Genomic DNA, 20,023 nt, shown 5'->3' with positions numbered 1-20,023 from the left:
TAGACCTGTACACCTGACTGGATAAGGTGCACACGGGATTTTAGTGACTAACCATGTGTAAAATTAAATCGCTGTAACTGTTTTTTGACTTTCCACAAGCACTAGCTTCACCACACAGTGCTGGGAAACACCAGCTTAACGACACAATAAGATAAAAATAAAGAATTATAAATAAATAAACAAAACACCGCGTATTTAGTTTTGAAAGCTTTATTAAATAACTGGTCATACATATATTTAACCACACGTTTGTTAAAACATCGTAGGCTGTTTCAAATATCGTGTAAAAATAGACGTGAAGCAAATTCGTTTCTTTAGCCTACCTTGGCAGTTAGTAGCTCCTTTCGTAAAGGACATCCGTTTGTCTAATTTAATTCACACAACAGGCTCATCTTATTTATATATATATATATTTTTTCTTTTAAAAAAAACTAACAATTACAACATACTTAAACAACAATATGTTTTTTTTCTTTCTTTCTTTTCTAAACATTTCGCTCTGTACAAAAACGCGCGCGCGCACACGCAGCTCCGACGCTGCCCTTCTGCAAATGGCTCCGCGCTGCTGACATGTGGCGGACTGCGAGGCAAGTGAACTCGCGCATGCGCACTACCCAGGTCCGAGTGGCCGATACAAGATGGCGGAGTCGATGGGGAGGGAGAGGCGGAGGCGGGTCCGGATTGAATAGAGCAAAGCCTATACAGGACTCCTAGAAAATCTCTCTAAGGTAAGAGATTTAGCGATTAAAAAGGGACGTTGTGGCGACAGATGTGTGGCGGAATATCCAGGGCACGCTAGGGTCTAAGAAAAAACTTCGCGCGCGTACGTTAATGCACGAAATAAACAAGCAACACTGTGCGGCGGTTGGCACTGGAGCGCGCGCGCGCCATCTTGTCTTGCATTTCTCTTGATCCAAAGTGCGCGCCTAAAATTGGGATTGGCATGGACGAAGATCCGCAGGGCTTAAATGTCACACTTTCCCGTTTTCACCACACGTACTGATGCCCGTGTCTATCCTCGTGCGTTTTATGCACAACGTGGACCAAATGACTCGGTATTCGTTCGTATTTTACCTGTTTTTTGAACGCATCCTCTGGCCGAGTTGCTCGGTGCTGCTGTTGTCTTTGTTGTGCGGCGCTCGGATGGCCGTCGTTTCCCCTCCTCCTCCTCCGTGTTTGTTTTCGGGCGGCTCGGTCCGGGGTGGGCGGTGTAGCAGGCGCATGCGTGCCCCTACTAGCGACCATTTGAGCTCTTAACTGCTTTTTAAGACGGTGCACATAAACCACGCCGTATATATAAAACCCACATACTCTTTATATGGTTCATATCATAGTTATAATTGTGATATTAACAATGTAGAAAACACTTGAAAGAAATTTTTGTTTGCTAACGGGCTAGCAAGCTAATCACCGAGTTGTTTTCATTCCGTTTCCATACACATCCATTATTATTATTAGTAGTAGTAGTAGTATTAAGGCTTTATGAAAATTCATAAATGTACCATTGACTGAGACACGGCAGCTAGAAGAAATTGTGTAAACAGTGCCGCACGAGCTGCTTGTTTTGATGACGCGCCCCCTCCATGTTTTGGCTCTGTAATCCCCTTAAACGCTGTATCCCGTCTTCTAAATTTAGCTCTAACCGTGTTAACAACTGCCTATTTCTTTTCATCAAGGTCGCTGGAGTTGACCTTAACCGTAATGAGAGTTTGACAGTAGCTAGAGTGTTCAGCTCGTCGAGGCGGTGACGTAGACAGAGAGATTCCCCTGCTCCATGAGCCATGAATGAAGAGCTGTGTGTAATTGCATCAATGGGGAGCTCGACTGCTCACGATTGATCAACATAGTAATGTGTAATTACATAATCTGTCAAGGATTTCACTCGTGCAGTGCATTTTTTTTGTTTCATATCTAGGTGGCCGAGTTCGTCATTTGCTCGGATTCCTTCATTTTCCACTTCCATCATAACCTGTGTGTGAAATGAGTGTGTTGTTGTTTTTTATATATATATATATTTATGAAGACAGGACAAATGAGGAGCTATGACGAGTGAAAACCATAGTACCATAAAGGGAGACTCGGGCATGATCATGTCCCCAACTGGGTCCTCAGCCCAAGCACCACCCCTCACGCCCTCCACCAGCAAAGCCATCCAGGACCTGCCAGGTGTGTGGGTGTGTTTGCATGTATATGGTATCATGTTACTGTCCGTCTTTTTCCAGCACCTGTAATGTCTGCAGTGGCCAGGAAGAAGCATTTGGAAACAACAGTGCAGACAGTATACAGCTAAAAAAAAAAAATCAGAATATACACACTAACCGTTACAGCGTTCAATCCTTATAATAGAACATCACTTGTACGTGTTATCAATATATTTACCAAGAGCCATGAGGAAAGAGCAAGTCAAAAATAAATAACTACATCTACAAATCTGGGTGACAGCCAGATATGTTACCATGATGTGGCAAATTAAACAAGCTTCCACTCTTCCAAGCATTTCACTGCAGTAAATACACAGTGTATATTTGCTTTATTTGTATGCGACAAATCAAACTTGATACTTCAACGCTCGATCAGTGTCCTAGAACTGTTAGTACTGATTCTGATGTTCAGAATAGTGTACCGTGATGTAATTTTTCAGTAGTTGCTCATTATATTTCTCACGCCAACTGTCTAGTAAAGGATTTGATTTTATTTGCATAGTACTGTCACTACATTGTTATTCCTCGTACTGTGTGGCACAGAGTACACTTATTTTATGTCGAGAGGAAACTGTAATGTCCAGTTAAGAATTGAAGCTGTCCGATTCTTATCGTAGACGAGCTGGTTCAGGCTGGATGGGCAAAATGCTGGAGCAAGAGGGAGAATCGGCCATACTATTTTAATCGTTTTACCAACCAGTCGTTGTGGGAGATGCCGGTCCTGGGGCAGCATGATGTCATTGTAAGTACTGCGGAGAGTTAAGCACGGTCACCGTTTTATCATTAGACCTAGATGTTTGTAACACCTGTACATATGAACCTGATTATATTTGTTGTATCTAAATAAACCCAGAATAGCGTGACGGATGAACAGAATACAGTTAGAATCGGAGACAGTAAAATGACCTACCATGATCTTCGTGGCAATGACTGACTCAGCGTTTGGAAGATTTGACTGTTTTAGAAAGTAATAATTACCTTTCCTGCTAGTGTGTTTGCTTCGTCAGCACCCATATCTAACCTGTGTTTAAATACTGAGACTGATCTTTTTGTTCACGCCAATGTTTCAGTCTGATCCACTGGGCCTCAACGCAGCTCCTGCCTCAGGTGATGGCGCAGCGGAGGCCGGACTGGGCAATGGACAACGTAAGAGACGCCCCTCGGAGGATACTTCCTCAGGGGGTCCTAACAGCTTCAAGAGGCCAAAGGTAAGATTCTTTTTATACAGTGGATTTAAAATACATTCATAAAATAACACATGGATAGTGTTGTTGTCCGCGTTTAGATTCTGGTGAAATTTTGGCAGCTGTTGTGATGGCATACTTGTTGTTATTATTATACAATGAAAGCAGGTTTTGCTGATCATTGTAAAAGGATTTTTCCCCCTGGTCTATATAGGTTGAGATTCCTGTAACTCCAACCACCCCCACAATCCCGATATCACCAAGCACTCCTGGCGCAAAGCCCTGGAACTCCACCTTAGACGAAAAACAAGCCCAACCTAGCACCCCTGCTCCTGCTCCAGCCCCATACCGGCCCTCTGTGTAAGTAGCACCACATCGTACCCCATGCATTGTATTACTATGAGCAAATCAGGTCAGCAACAGAATAGAAAGAAACCATGTGTATTCCAGTTGTCATTTATGTAAACATACCATTGCTGAGTTGTCTTTTTTGACTCTTTTTATCATGGAGGATACAAAATCTAAATAAAGGTCATTTTGCTAACATGGAAAAATTTTAAAGTAGAAACTAGGACAATAGTTTTTGCTTATTCAGCCAAATATTGTTGCAAGTATTATAAGCATAAGAAAAGCACAAGACTCAACACAAATTATTGGGACCATTTTGGAGAGTGATCCCAATTCCCATAAGACTTGTACGGCAAAACGTAGAATATTGACACCACCTAAGGAATGTTTAAAGTAAAAGCCAACAACTTGTCATCCCTGGAAAAATATTTGCTCTTGGTCTCCAGAAACCTTCTTGTGGTAAACGTTTAAAAAAACAACTTTGTCATGCATCACCATTGGGGGAAAAGCAAAGAAATGAATGGTTATTGAAGTGCAGTCAGTTAATGGGTATAAACATACATACTCAGTAAAGTGTACCATTAAGCACAACCAGGGTGATGTTTAAAAAAGTATGTAACAACAGTAAGACACGTACTCTAAGACAGGTCGTGGTCACATGACATTAAAATTGAACTTTTTGGCCATGCAGACCATTAGATCAAAAATCCTGAAAATCCCCCATGCTCACTGCTCACTGTTTTGGGGTTGTCTTACAGTTAGTGGTCCAGGGGCTCCTGTGAAGACTGATGGCATCATGAATTTGGTTATGTACCAGGATATTTTAGCCCAAAACCTGGTTGCCTCTGCCAGGGCATTAAAACGTTTTCAACAAGATAAAGACCCCAAACATACACAAACAGCGCTTACACATGGTGCAAAAAAAACATCAAGTGAGTGACAGTTCTGTCGGTGTAAACACCTTGTTGATAAGTGAGGTCAGATTAAAGTGGCCAGATTGGCTCAAGCTTCAAGGAAGCATATAGTAACTCATTACAACCGTGGTGAGTAGAAAAGCATCTCTGCATGCACAAAACATCAACTTTGAGGTGGAGGGGTTACAACAGCAGAAGACCACATCAGGTTCCACTTCCGTCAGCCAAAAACAGGGATCTGAGGCTATCATGGGCACGGACTCACCCAAACTAGACAGATTTAAAATGAAAAATAAAAAATAAACCCTAGTCTTCATGTGTCCAGTTTTGGTGAGTCTGTGCCCATGATTGCTTCAGATACTTGTTCACGATCTCTCTCAAGAACAAGGTCTTTCAGTCTTCAGGCCCTCCACTCATAGGATGTTTTTTGTTTTTCGTCCTTATGGTACCAACATCACCAACATGCCACGGTCAAAGTCCCAGAGATCACACTTTATCTTCATTCTGTTGTTTGGTGACCTTGACCTGTATCTGCATGATTTATTTATTTATTTATTTTTTTGCGTTGTGCTGCTGCCACGTCATTGGCTGATTTGATAACTGCATGAATGTACAGGTATTCCTAATAAAGTGGGTGGTGAGTGTATATCCAAATCAAAACAGAAATAGCCACGGGAACACAAGCTGATGAGACGAAATCACATGCAATTGCTTCACTTAATTTAAAAATCAAGGGTACCGGTAATTTTGTGTTTATTTTTGTTGAAGTAAGATTATACTTGTTGCATGTGCTGTTTACTTTTGCTCATGAAGGGTACCAGTGTTCCTGTAAATTAGCAGACCTACAGTGGAAATGAAGTATATTTGTATCAGTCCTCCTATTTGCTCATTTCAGAATCTACTGGGATCTGGACATTCAGACCAACGCAGTAATTAAGGAGCGGGCTCCATTCAACTACCTCCCTCCTCATCCGGAGATTGAGCTACAGCGTGCCCAGCTCACCACCAAACTCCGCCAGCACTACCATGAGCTGTGTTACCAGCGTGAAGGTAGACACACGCACCATTTAAAAGCACACCTCAGACTATCCAGATCTCTTTAGATGTAGTGTTTAGAATTCGTAGTATGAAAGGAAGGTAACGGTTAAGAGAGGAGAGCTGATTCATGATGTGTTTTTTTATCACGTTCCTCGCAAATGAAAAAAATCATGCTGTCGTTATGAAAAGCACACGTCAGACAGGTAAATTCAATTCTTATCGGCATTTCTGTTATTGTATCGACATCATGTTGGGCATATAGATTGTAGCAACAGCACCACCCAAGACCGTTCTCACTATTGGCTGTTCTGTTTTAAAACAATGTTGTGACCTGTGAAAAAGCATCTAAGCTGGCATAAATCTCTCAGGGATTTATCGGGAGTTGTCGATTTGCACGTTGCAGGGATTGAGCCGCCCCGGGAGTCATTCAACCGCTGGCTGTTGGAGAGGAAGGTGATTGATAAAGGAGTGGACCCCCTGCTTCCCAGCGAGTGTGAGCCCGTCATCTCTCCCTCCATGTTCAGAGAGGTCATGAATGACATCCCCATCAGGTCCAAATCCAATCCCTAACTTCACTGTACATGCATAAGCTCAGTTCAGTGCTTGGAGAAAGAATGACCCGTGGTTCTTTCTTCGGAAATTCTAGGCTCTCGCGCATTAAATACAAGGAGGAGGCCAGAAAGCTGTTATTTAAGTATGCAGAGGCAGCCAAGAAAATGATTGATTCCAGGTGAACAGTCGTGATCGTATTACAATTACTGAATAGTTGACAATAGTTCGGATGTTGCTTGCGATAGGCTAACGCATGCATCCCATGTCCCAACAGAAACGCCACACCCGACAGTAGGAAAGTTGTAAAGTGGAACGTTGAAGATACAATGAACTGGCTCAGGAGAGACCACTCTGCCAGTAAAGAAGACTACATGGTACTGTCCAGGACATGGTACATTTCTACGATCTTTGTTGTTTTTTTCTCGTTCCACCCGCGTGTTCACTGCTCTTTGCCTTCTCTCAGGATCGTCTGGAGCACTTGCGGAAGCAGTGTGGTCCTCATGTGACGGCTGTAGCTAAGGACTCTGTGGAGGGGATTTGCACTAAAATCTACCACATCTCAGCCGAGTACGTGCGCCGAATCCGTCAGGCCCACCTCAACCTGCTGAAAGAGTGTAACATCACAGGTAAGAACAAAATACGGGGAGAATTTAAAAACCGCTCAAATTATTACTCACCATACTGCATTATTAGACACACAGTAAGTAAGGAATAATTGACGACAGGCCGTTGAATTATTAGAAAACAATGCGCACCCCGACGCCGAGTGGAAGTTACATCTCGAGTGTGCATTATTTTCTAATAATTGAACCTCCTGTCGTCAGTTATTCCTTACTTACTGTGTGTCTAATAATTAATTATTTTAAGTGAGTCCTTGTGTGGCGGATTGTTCCAGCAACACTGCTAACTCGTTGTTGAATAGGGTTGGACTCAAATTGCAGCCCTGTCTATCTCCACGTCTTTGGGGGAAGAAATCTGTTCTTTTATTGCCAATTTTTACACCGCACCTGTTGTCCGAGTACATGTATTTAATTATGTCATACATTTTGCCCCCTGTGGCAGATTGGAGCATTTTGTAATATAGACCATTGACTCTATTTGGCACAAAAGCATTTTTTCAAATCAACAAAACGTGTGTAGATTTTGCCGTCTGTGTGTTTGGTGTTCGTGCAGGTTGACTATGTAATGTATAAATGTGGTCAGTAGTGCGGTGGTTTGGTCGAAACCCATTCTGACTCTTACTCAAGACATTGTGCTCAGTGAGAAAGGCCTGTATCTGGGCATTGAGAATACAACAGAAGGTTTTCTCCAGATTCAAACAGATGCCTCTGTAAGGTTTTCTCCAGTTCAAACAGATGCCTCTGTAATTACTGGGGTCAGATTTGTCTCCACTTTTGTATATCGAGTATATTAAACCCTTATTCCAGGTCTCTGGAAAATAGCCAGCTTGCAGGACTAGATTGAACAGTTTTAGTAGGGGCTTCTGTATTACAATAGGGATGAGCGTCAGCATTTCTGTTCTAATGTTGTCTAGCTGCGTGCTTTTCTGTGTTTTAGCTTGTTAAGTGTGTCTGTCAGTTCTTCTGGGATACTCTGATGGTCTAAGTGGTTTTGATTGATTTTTGATTACAGATTCCAGTAGGCTTAGCCTTTTTTTTGTATGTTTTTCTGATCTGGTGTGAGGGTTTTTGGAGTAATATTTTTAAAATAAGTTTTTAATCAACAAATCACCTCGCACGTCTGTAGGTGATAGGTAGGTGCGTAGGAAGAAAGATCAAAAACTAAAAATACTTGCACACGTATCAAAATAGCTTTATTCACAAATGTGAATAAAGCTGTTATTTTGATACGTGTGCGATTATTGTCAGTGTGCGGGATTTTTTTGCTTTTGAGTTAAATACGTTTTTGAAATAGTTTCCCCATATTTCTCCATCTTTTTATGGGTATTTCTTGTTTTTGTTGTTTGTATAGGTTGTTCCATTTTCCCCGGAATGTATTATTGTTTATTGAATCTTCAATTCCGTGAAGGTTGTTGTTCAGATGTTGATGTTTTTTCTGGTGAATGGTGTTTTTGTAGTCTGAGTGCTTCACAATCACAATAAGTTTGTCTAATTTCGGCCTTGCATGGGTTTCCGGATGGAGAGCTGTCTGAGTAGATTTCTTTTCGTGTTGCACTCTTTAACAAACCAGATTTCGTCCCTAGTTTTTTTTGTTTAGCTCCCTTGTTTGTAAGGAGAAGGGCGGCTGTGGCTCAGGTGGTAGAGCGGGTTGTCCACTAATCGTAGGGTTGGCGGTTCGATTCCCAGCCCACGTGACTTCACATGCCGAAGTGTCGTTGGGTAAGACACCGAACCCGATGGCAAGCTAGCGCCTTGTGTAGCACTGCTACCATTGGTGTGTGAGAGTGTGTGTGAATGGGTGAATGAGAACCAGTGTAAAGCGCTATATAAGTGCCGACCAAGGTTAGCTTTGACTACACATTTTCTTAAAGATTTCCTTAATTTGTTCTACTGCAGAGTTCACATCAATTTTGTTAGCCTCGATCTGTATCAGATGGAATCCATTGAATCTATTGATTAGGTCGCTGATCTCTTTGGAGCCAATTGCACTAAAGAACTCCGCTTCACTTTTGGAAGACCATTTATAGGTTGGGTTAAGTTTGAATAGATTTCTGGGTTTATGGTCTGCTCCATGGGGTTGTTGGGCTTTCTTTAAGAACACATTAATTTGACAGTGATCTGAAAAGGAGGTCTGTGGAGGTCTGACAGTGAATGCACTTATGGAGGAAAGGTCTATGTCTGTAATTGCATTGTTAACTACAATAGCCCCAAGAGTGGAGCACTGTGTAAAGCGGCCTAAAGAGTCCCCTCGGATCCTACCGTTCAGCATGTATAGGCTTAGGCCTCGACAGAGGTGTACTAACTCCTTACTGTTTGTATTGCCCGTTCCATGTTATAGTGGTGGGGGTGAGTCACACTGATTTTAAGTGTGTGGTTTTTTCCCATGTGTATCTATTATATCAGGCACTGAACCTGTTCTAGCATTAGTGTCTCCACAGGACAGCACTTTTTCTGAGCCTGGAAATGGCTGGTTTCACTGTGGAGTTCCTCGAAGTGATTGTCATTGTAGTGATGTGATTCTGATAGGGGTATGTATGCTGCACGGATAAACAGATCCTTATCACAGTCTATAGTGTCCTTGTTGAGTTTTAGCCAGACATGTGTTAAGTCCTTCTTGATTATTGATAAGCTGCTTTTAAGGGTGTCTCTATACCAGATGAACCCCCTAGATGTGAAGTAGAGGCCTTGTATATTCCAGGTAACCATTGTTATATAGAATGACATGTTTTAGGTATTCAGACAGCTTATCCCAGTATTCTACAGATGAGATGATGTGGATTTCTCACTTCTGTGATGCCTTGAAGGTATGTCTGCTTTTTTTCCTCAGCATAAGTAAGCTGCTGTGGGGATCAGATGGGCTGTGTTGTCCTATAAGGTGCCTCCTGCTGTTGAATGGCTCCATGTTTGTAGTCTGGCTGGAGCTGGGCTGGGAGGTGCTTGGTTGGGCTTCTATGTGTCATAGTCTAGTCAGTTGCTCCCTTCTGACCGGGGGCGGGAGGGGGGTCACGAGAACCAATACTTCGGTACCAAGTTGGCAACAGCATTCTTAAAACGTGACGGTACTTGTTTTTGTGCACTAGCATTGGGACCGATTCTAATCAAGGTACCGAGGTTGCAATACTTCCGGACCTGATGGGGGCAGCAAATACGCGCAAGTGTTTTAATTCGGTCCACAAGTGGTGAAGAAGAAGAACAACAACTACAAGCACACGGGAAAAAGTACAGAAGATTAGCTCCGCCCCGACTCGTTGAGAGGAAATGTGGTATGGAATATGGAAATACTTCGCATTCGTGGCGGATGACAACGGACATATAATTGATGCTCTGAAGCCGGTGTGCAATTAATGCTATCGTTCATTTCAAACAAAGCGAGGAGACACCTGGAATTTGGCGAAGCACCTGAAAGACGGTCCTATATTATGTTTGTTTGAGGCAGCTGGCGTTGTGTCCGTGAAACCAGCTAACGTTATGCTCCATGTAATGTTTGCTATAGCCAGTTATTTGTTAACTATGTTAGAGCATTGCAGTGTTATAAACTACCTCCTAATGGGCCACCATGCATCGCCATTCAGCCCGGGTCCTGTCAGCTAAATGTAGCCTAATGTCACTAATAATTATTCAAATGTTCATGCTTTTCATAAATCTTTTTGGCCTGCCACCATATCAGTGAATTTAAACTAATGCTTGCATTCAGAGTATAAGGGGTGTGTGTGTGTGGGTGTGTGCGTGCATGCGTTTAGGAGTACACCTCCACTGTAGCCTCCACTCATTGTCAGACAGTGTTTGATAACTAAAATATCCCCCGCTCTCTCTCTTTGCCAGTATCAGCCAGAGGAGGATGTCCTCCAGGAGAGTTTTTAATTTAATTTAACTTATTTTATTTTTACACCACACCTTGGTATCGACTTTGGTATCGAGTATCGTGTACTTTTGGTGGTATCGGTACGACTACTAGATTTTTGGTATCGTGACATACCTACTCCTGACTCGGGTGCACATGGTCATATAGGCCATCAGTTGTTAGATTTGGATGGTGAGCACCGTTGATGGATGTAATGGAGATTATTGATGAGATCTCTCTCTCTAGTAACTGCATATCAATAGCTCAATCCTCCGTTTTGCCTCGTGGCCGCGTTACCACTTCGGGTGCGCGTTATTTTTCTAATAGTTCTAATAAGAAGGAGGCGGGAGCTGGCTGAACATGAAATTTAATAATCAACAGAACTCAAACATAACGTAAAATGCACGAACATAATCCAAACATAAAGCACATGTGCGTCTGTCTCTGGCACTTCCAGCTGCTCCTTTATCTCTCTCTCTCTCTCTCTCTCTCTCTCCCACTGATTAGACAACTCAGTGCCAGGTGTGCATCCTTACAACCTGGCTTCTCGCTTCTCGCCACATGTACAGGTGCATCTCCAAAAATTAGAATATCGTGGAAAAGTTAAACTTTTTCCATAATTTAATTTAAAAAGTGGAACTTTCATATATTCCAGATTCATTACACATAAAGTGAAATATTGAAAGTCTTTTTGTTTTAATCTTGATGATTACGGCTCACAGCTCATGGAGATCAAAAATCCAGTATTTCAAAATATTAGAATAAAGAATTTATAATACAGAAATATCGACCTTCTGAAAAGTATGTTAATTTATGCACTCAGTACTTGGTCAGGTCTCCTTTTACACGTATTACTGCATCAATGCGGCGTGGCATGGAGGCAATCAGCCTGTGGCACGGCGGAAGTGTTCTGGAAGCCCAGGTTGCTTTGATAGCGGCCTTCAGCTCGTCTGTATTGTTGGTGTCTCTCATAGATTCTCTATGGGTTCAGGTCAGGCGAGTCGGCTGGCCAATCAAGCACAGTAATACCACGGTCAGCAAACCAGTTACTAGGAGTTTTGGCACTGTGGGCTGGCGCCAAGTCCTGCTGGAAAAGGAAATCAGCATCAACATAAATTTGTAAGCAGATGGAAGCATGTAGTTCTCTAAAATCTCCTGGTAGACGCTGCATCGACTCCCGACTCGAGAAAACACACTGGACCGACACCAGCGGGTGACATGGCACCCCAAATCATCACTGACTGTGGAAACTTCACACTGGAATTCAAGCAACTCAGATTCTGATCCTCTCCACTCTTCCTCCAGACTCTGGGACCTTGATTTCCAAATGAAATGCAATATTTACTTTCATCTTCCCCGTGATTGTGGTTGTGTGTACTGATCCAGACTGAGAGATTAAAGGCTCAGGACACCTCTCCAGGTGTTTGGAGTTATTTAGCTGATTAGAGCTATTCTCAGGTCGACATTTCTGTATTATAAACTCTAATATTTTGAGATACTGGATTTTTTATTTCCGTGAGCTGTAAGTCAAAATCATCAAGATTATGGCTTACAAATCATCCACCTCTATTTGGAGACTGCACTTTGCACACATTGGCGATTCAAAATCCAAGTACCAGCAAAACGTACTCTTTATTTATTTATTTTTTGATTGATTGATTGATTGATTTATGGATTAATCACTATCTGGTGATTGCTCTTGTGCTACAGTGGACGGGGCAGAGACTGCAGAGGTGCAGAACCGGTTGGTGTATTGCTATCCAGTTCGACTGTCCATTCCGTCGCCCCCGCAGCCCCGTGTTGAGCTCCACTTCGAGAACGATATCGCCTGTCTGCGCTACAAAGGAGAAATGGTGAAGGTCAACCGTGGCCACTTCAATAAACTGGTAGGATTAACATTATTTTACACGTAGAACATTTTTCCAAAGCTCATGTATGCTTGACAATTTTGATTATTAAAATAATACAACAAGCCCAAGATAACCCAAGACACACAAAGCAAGAGTGCTAAACGTTTTTCATTTAGCTATCTAATAGTCGAATTATGTGACCGTGAGACGAGTGTTTTCATACCGTATGAACGGTGAACATGTGACGGTCTTTTTATTGTGTGCACTAACAGAAAGATGTGTATTTTCTATTTAAAAATCTACTCCATGAACAGGAGCTCCTTTACCGGTACAGCTGTATCGATGATCCAAGGTTTGAGAAGTTTCTGTCACGTGTGTGGTGCCTTATAAAGAGATACCAGGTGAAAGGATATGTTGAAATATCATGGTTTCTCTTTATTTATGGTTTAGAGAATGCGAAACGATATTCATGTCACTGTGTTCGTTTGTAGGTGATGTTTGGGTCTGGCGTAAATGAAGGCAGTGGCCTACAGGGAGCACTTCCTGTGCCAGTGTTCGAAGCGCTCAACAAACAGTTTGGAGTCAGTTTCGAGTGTTTTGCCTCACCGCTCAACTGCTACTTCAAGCAGTTCTGCTCAGCCTTTCCTGACATTGATGGTTTCTTTGGCTCTCGAGGGTACGTTTTTGTTTTTGTTTTTTTTAATTATTATTATTATTGATTTATTTTTACAAAGTGCATGCTACATCGAGCATACAGTGGTTTATACTTATGGTGGTTTAATGTAAATATCATTTTCTTTGCTCTCAGGCCATTTCTAAGCTTTTCACCTGTCAGTGGATCATTTGAAGCCAATCCTCCATTCTGCGAGGAGTTCATGGATGCCATGGTCACACACTTTGAAGTAAGAGATATTTTTAATGAAATCCCAGATGTATGTTTCGTATGTACTGTATACTGGAATCTTATTTGCTTGTTTGCTTTCCATTTCTACTTTCTAGGAGCTTCTAGAGAACTCTAGTGAGCCTCTTTCTTTCATTATCTTTGTTCCCGAATGGCGTGACCCTCTGACCCCAGCACTGATACGGATGGAGACGAGTCGCTTCCGCAGGCACCAGATGTCAGTGCCAGCCTTTGAGCACGAATACCGCAGTGGCTCTCAGCATATCTGCAAAAGGTCAGACTCCCTATATGTCTATATTTCCTCTTCTTCCCAGTTGGTACTGTGCACACCTTCCATACAACATGGTTATTAATTAAACAGAAACAGAAGAACGTTATTCACAACAAATCAGATTGTTTCATGAATTAGCCAGGTCCTTTGCTAGATTATACCAGAACACACCATTACATTTACTTGGATAAACTAGAGGAGTCTGTTCCTTTTAGGTTTTAGGCTTTGGATTTGTGAAATAAAAATAAGTATTAAATCTTTAAACTGCAGCTTAGAGAAACTGCTCGTCGCTGGAGATTACAAGGAAATGGCTGTAGCAGCCTTTTAAAAAAAAAAAAAACAACACAAAAAAAACTTTTTTTTTAATTAATCCTCCAAAATATTTTTTTTTCTATAGTTCCATTTCTGCAGTTGATCACATAAAATCATGCACAGCAGTCTGCGTCCACTTAGGACAAAAGAATTAAATCAAAAAGAACTTTCACAAATGTTCTTTCATTTTGCACAAACAACAAAATGAATAAATAGTGTTTCTAAATGTAATATAAATTTTCTCTAAATACTTGTCTTGTTTTTTTTTTTACATGGATATATTGGGCGTGGACCTAAATTAGTGGTCATCACTTTGTGGTAGTGGCAGTGGCTTAGCTGTTAAGGCTCTGGGTTACTGATCAGAAGGTCGGGGGTTCAAGCCCCAGCACTGCCAAGCTGCCACTGTTGGGCCCTTGAGCAAGGCCCTTAACCTTCTCTCCTCCAGGGGTGCCATATGCCTGACCCTGCGCTCTGACCCCAGCTTCCTGACAGGCTGGGGTATCTGAAGGAAACAATTTCACTGTGCTCTACTGTATATGTGACCAATAAAGACTCATTATATTTATCATCATCACTTTGCTAGGTCCAGATGCATTAAGTTTTACTATGAAACAAAACATAATCACTTCATATTGTCTTTTTCATAATGTAAACTAATCATTAAAAATATAACTGTTATTGCTAGAGCTGCAACAACTAATCGATAAAATCAATAATAATCGATTATGAAAATCAACAAAGTTGTCAACGGATCTCATTATGGATTAGTCGGTCTGCGCGCGGCACGGGGGAGATTTACTTCTGTTCAGAAAACACGCTTCGGCGAGTAAATTATGAAATTGTGTCCCAAATGAAGTACTGTACACTTACACTATGCACTTTGCACTACCGTCTAGTGTGTGGATTTTAGAAAGGTAAAATCTCAAATAGAACACTAAGGTTTTTTGTTTTTGGTTTTGGTTTTTTTTTACTAACCAGAACCATAAGCTGCTTCCTAGGCGACGGCGCACGACGTCATACGCACGCTAGCATTAGCAGACACCCAGAATCACCGAAAATGACTTCCTTCCGTCAGCGTTACCTTTTATTCCCAACATGACCATCAGACGAAGGAGTAACCGTCACGTGAGGAAGAAAGTGAATAACCTCCAAATCCTCTAAGGCAGGGGTGCATTTTATATTAAACACCGCGGAGATCAAACTGATGCACGAGGACACACTTATGTTTATATCCAAAATGCTCCACTGTGTGTAAGGGTCCGGGGAAGCTGGTGCTTAAAAGGTTTAGTTTAATTCAAGTTTGTCATTATATGCTGTATTTGCGCGCACCACCACAAGGTGCAGTGAAGGTAAGTATTTATTATTAATGTAGGACTGTAGTTTAATTAATTAATTAAAATAATGCATAAATACTATAAAGTAAGTAATTATTTTATTGAATTTATGCATTATTTTTATGGATGCACGAAAAGCAGCGAATTATACTACAGTCCTACATTAATAATGTATATTCTTGTGTGTGTGTGTGTGTGTTGGGTTCTTTTCCGTTTTGGACCAACAGTTGTGTAAAGTTTTAGTCTGAAGTTTAAATTTGTAACACTCAGTTTGTGGATTTTATTTCAAATAAACAAAAAAATGGTACTGAAAGTTTCCCCCACCCCCATCCGATTAATCGATAAAATAATCGGCCAACTAATCAATTATGAAAATAATCGTTAGTTGCCGCCCTAGTTATAGCTGTTCAGTCATGTTAGTTGCTTATCGAACCCTTGTACGTAGATGTCATCTGCCTAGAGTCAAATTTATCTGTAATAAATATCAGAATAAAATAAATAATGTTGTCGTTTTTTTTTTTCCTGATGGTCGTCATGAAAATGATGTCGATAAGTATCCACAAAGCATATTCACGTTTGCTTTTGTCATCGGATGCCAAGCCGTCTATTACGAGAAGGAGAGTGATAACACTGATATGACCGGACAGTTACACAGAGTGTTTGTCTTCATCAGTTCTCTCTCGAATCCACTGCAACTTTAATACTGCATTTTGTAGTTGGTATCATTGGCGGGGGGAAAAAACCTTCTGGACCTACAGCAGTAAAGGAGTTCAAGTACATAAACCCTGTGGTTCTCAGTATTTCCTTGCATTTTGTCTCTTTATCTTTATTTCAGATCGGTGTTTTGCGTTTATTTACATTTTCTGGCTTGGATAAATTTCCATAAATGCAAAAAAAAAAAAAAAACCAACACAAAAAACCTTTGCATACCAGTGAGAAGCATTTGTATATTTGAAAAACAGGGCTACATACTGAACAATTCTTAAAATTCAGATTTACAAGAACGTCACAAAGCATGAACTGGACTTGCAGTTAGTCAGGCCTTTAGGGACAGACATCCTATTCTCAGTCATTCTGGGTTTGTCTGCAACTACTAAGACTACATATGTGACTAAACAATGGAATGCTGTCTAATGTGATTTGAAGCATTGCCATTGTAAGTGATATGATTTAATATATACATATTTGTTAATACAGAGAGGAGATGTACTACAAAGCCGTCCACGGAACTGCAGTCATCTTCCTGCAGAACAACGCCGGCTTTGCTAAATGGGAACCAACCAGCGAGAGGATTCAGGAGCTGCTTTCTGCGTATAAGATCTCGGGACGCTCGCTGTCCTCTCCTGGACCTTCTTCCTCCAGTAGTGGAGATAAAGACTCCAAACCAAGCTATGAGCGCTCTGCGAGCCTGGAAGCCCCTGGAGGCCAAGAAAGTAGCAGCCCTGCACCTGAAACATCAAACATTTAAGTGTGTGTGTGTGTGTGTGTGTGTGTGTGTGTGTGAGAGAGAGAGAGAGAGAGAGAGAGAGAGAGAGAGAGAGAGAGAGAGAGACTGAGACTGACTGTCTGCATGTTAAGTCAGTTCATGAGAGAGAGAGAAAAGGTTCATTTGCTTTTCTCAGTCTCTAATATTTAAAGAAATATTATGGGTTTATTATTAATGTTGTCATAGTTGTTGAGGTTTTTTGTTTTTTTTTTTTTTACACTGATAACGTGATTATTTGGTCACTAATTGCGTTTCGTTCTTGCTGTTGTCATTTGCGACGTGATAATTCTACTTGGGTCCTGTTTTCTTTTGGCCTTTTTAACTTGTCTGTCAGGTTGAGAAGTGAAAAATGGACGATATTGTCTCTGTTGTGCTTTTCTTGTTCAAGTCTTTTTACTTGTATGGCAAAAGGAAGGGAGATGAATTCATGAGTGGGCAGCTACGTTCATAAGCCCCTAACACTATACATTACAGAGTAGTAGTAGGCCTTGTGCATTCAGATTAGCTGTGCTAGAGCCAGTTTATTTTGTTCTGTAGACTCCTTGAAGCAACCCATGCTAGCCTTGGTGGTCCCTCTTCTGGAACAAAGCACTGACGATGACAGAAACTCACCTGGGAGTTTGTTCGAAGCGGTTCCTTTTAGGTGGGGTTCAAGATACGAAGGAGTAAAACGGATAAAAAGAAAATAAGGACAGTTTTGCATTGTTTTCCCAGCTGGAACCTGTCAAATACTCATCAATTGGTTTCAACGTGTTATAGTTTCCACTCTTAGTCTACTTGTTCTTAAACCGTGCACAGAGGATAAAGATGAATCCTTTGTTTACTCGTGTGTAGGAAAATACTGTTTTGTTACTCTTTGAGGTGTACAGTACGTGCTTTCCGGAAGGTTTGGTAGCATCGACAGTTTTTTTTTTTTTGTTGTTGTTGTTTTTTTTTGCTGACGTTTCCCCCACTTGTGAGAGGATAATATAACTTCCTTCCTTCATTATTCAATCCTTTTATTTACCGTAAGTCTCGGTAAAGATCGCAAGAGAAAGCAATAGGTGAACCTAAAAGCTTACACGTGATGTGTATATATGATTATTGCATTTCAGCAATACTAACTGTCCATCCATCGTATAGAATTGGTCCTGCTGTCTTAATTTCAGCCTTAGAAATAATATTACGAAAATGCCTTGGGTTTTTAATTTCCTTTCTGTGACGTTACAAATATGTTTGTAATTGTGTGTTTACTCCAGAACGAGATTGAACCTGATCACTGGGCAGCAAAATGAATGTAAATTACATTTTTAAATTTTTTTTTTTTTTTTTTTTTTTAAAGAACAGAAAAAGGATCAAAGAGTTGATCCTAAGATATTTCCCCCCGTCTATTTCTGTGCGTAGACCAGGGATAAGTCTTCTCTACTCCCAACATTCTTGTTAAATCGATCAAATTTTACGTCGGAACCCGCTTCGTTGCAATTAGTAACGTGATCGAATTTATACGCCTCCTTATATACGGTCTCTTAATTTCTCTGTTGGATTTTCTCACCTCTCTATGTACGTACCCGTTTTATTTTTCAAAGTAATGAATTGTAAACGCTTCAAGCTTAATGCTTGATGGACGGCTCATGCACTCTTGCCATTATAGCAGTACAGAATTTTTGGCAGTTTGTAGATCATTGCTAACATTTGACTCCCCGAAGGTAGTATCTGACCTTTTATTAAGTCTTTATCTGGCTTTCTCATTCCTGGGGTGTTTCCCATCACCAGCAAAACTGTAGATATTGTACAGAAAAGCATTATGAAGTATGATTTTTTTTTTTCTTCCCTTCCTGCTACAGTTGTAGTGAGCTCTTTTGAAAAAGAAAATATTCTACATGTCTGTTCTCCCCCATGCTTTTTGTTTTCTTTTAATTAAACAAATCTGTTTATGAATGATACAATTTATTAAATAGAAGTCATTTTAAACTAAACCAAAGTGATAACTGAAGAGGAGAAATCTATCTTGTATGTAATAGTAGAACTGTGTTACGAACAGTACTGCATAGTGTAACCAGCAAAAAACGATTTGTTATTTTTATATTTCACAGTTGTACGTGTTGCCTTTAGGTTCTTTTCGCTCATTCCCATTTGTCACAATCATAAAAGAGAGAATTAAATGTATAGTGCTTATAGGCTTTGTCGTGTTTTTACTGATGTTTTAGCAGATGTGTTCGAACCTTTTTAAGTGATTTTACTCTTATCATGTCTTTTGTTACTTTCATTGTTTTGGATGCTTTAACAGTCAATGCACAACTAATAATGTTCCAGCTTTAGTCATCAGTTTCCTGTTCCAGGAACTTATTATAAGTCTTTTGAATCAGGATGAATGTATGCAACTTAGTTTTGTTCTTACTAAATGCTGTCGAAACGAGGTGTGGATAAAAATCCAAAGAGTTGTAGGTTTTTAATGTATTTATTGTAGATGAGGAAGCTTGAAGAACCTAGAGTGCGTTACTTTTAGGTATTTTTCTTCATGTTCTTAAAGTATATAGTTGCCAGATTGCACCATTAGAAAGCATTACAACTTTGCAGACATGTTATGGTTCCTCATTTTGTGGTTACAGTCAGTTTCACTTACTATTTAAAAGCTACATACACTGATCAGCTTTTACATTAAAACCACTGACAGGTGACGTGAATAACTTTGCTTATCTTGTTAGAGTGGCACCTGTCAAGGGGTGGGATATATATTAGGCAGCAAGTGAACAGTCAGTTCTCAATGTGTTGGAAGCAGGAAAAATGGGCAAGAGTAAGGATCTAAGCGACTTTGACAAGAGCCAAATTGTGATGGCTAGACGACTGGGTCAGAGCATCTCCAAAACTGCAGGTCTTATGGGGTGTTTCCGGTATGCAGTGATTAGTACCTACCAAAAGTGGTCCAAGGAAGGACAACTGGTGAACTGGCGACATGGTCATGGGCACCCAAGACTCATTTAAGTGTGTGGTGAGCGAAGGCTAGCCCGTCTGGTCCGATCCCACAGAAGAGCTACTGTAGCACAAATTGCTGAATAAGTTAATGCTGGTTATGATAGAAATGTGTAAGAACACAATGCAAAGCAGCTTGCTGTGTATGGGGCTGAGTAGCTGCAGACCGGTCAGAGTGCCCATGCACACCATGCCCTGTACACCACCGAAAGCACCTACAAT

At 40.9% G+C, this 20,023-nt stretch overlaps 1 protein-coding gene across 1 annotated transcript; it reads left to right on the top strand.

Annotated features, from left to right (window-relative positions):
• The first annotated feature begins 627 nt into the window (after positions 1-627).
• Positions 628-19,006, top strand: pcif1 (phosphorylated CTD interacting factor 1). Its single transcript, XM_017479488.3, has 16 exons — positions 628-728; positions 2,024-2,166; positions 2,819-2,943; positions 3,272-3,409; positions 3,600-3,745; positions 5,543-5,697; positions 6,089-6,236; positions 6,332-6,415; positions 6,512-6,611; positions 6,701-6,863; positions 12,409-12,584; positions 12,863-12,949; positions 13,040-13,224; positions 13,357-13,450; positions 13,548-13,723; positions 16,564-19,006. The coding sequence occupies exons 2-16, from the start codon at positions 2,043-2,045 to the stop codon at positions 16,832-16,834; spliced, it is 2,172 nt and encodes a 723-aa protein (XP_017334977.1). The 5' UTR covers positions 628-728; positions 2,024-2,042; the 3' UTR covers positions 16,835-19,006.
• The last annotated feature ends 1,017 nt before the right edge of the window (positions 19,007-20,023 follow it).

This window comes from Ictalurus punctatus, chromosome 11 (genome assembly GCF_001660625.3).
Source record: "Ictalurus punctatus breed USDA103 chromosome 11, Coco_2.0, whole genome shotgun sequence".
Lineage (NCBI taxonomy): Eukaryota > Metazoa > Chordata > Actinopteri > Siluriformes > Ictaluridae > Ictalurus > Ictalurus punctatus.
This window is presented reverse-complemented; position numbering and strand designations above follow the sequence as displayed.

Coding starts and splice junctions, on each gene's coding strand:
- pcif1 (XM_017479488.3), top strand. CDS start 2,043: ATGACGAGTGAAAACCATAGTACCATAAAGGGAGACTCGGGCATGATC. Junction 2,944..3,271: donor TGGGGCAGCATGATGTCATT/GTAAGTACTGCG, acceptor CCAATGTTTCAG/TCTGATCCACTGGGCCTCAA. Junction 13,225..13,356: donor GGTTTCTTTGGCTCTCGAGG/GTACGTTTTTGT, acceptor CTTTGCTCTCAG/GCCATTTCTAAGCTTTTCAC.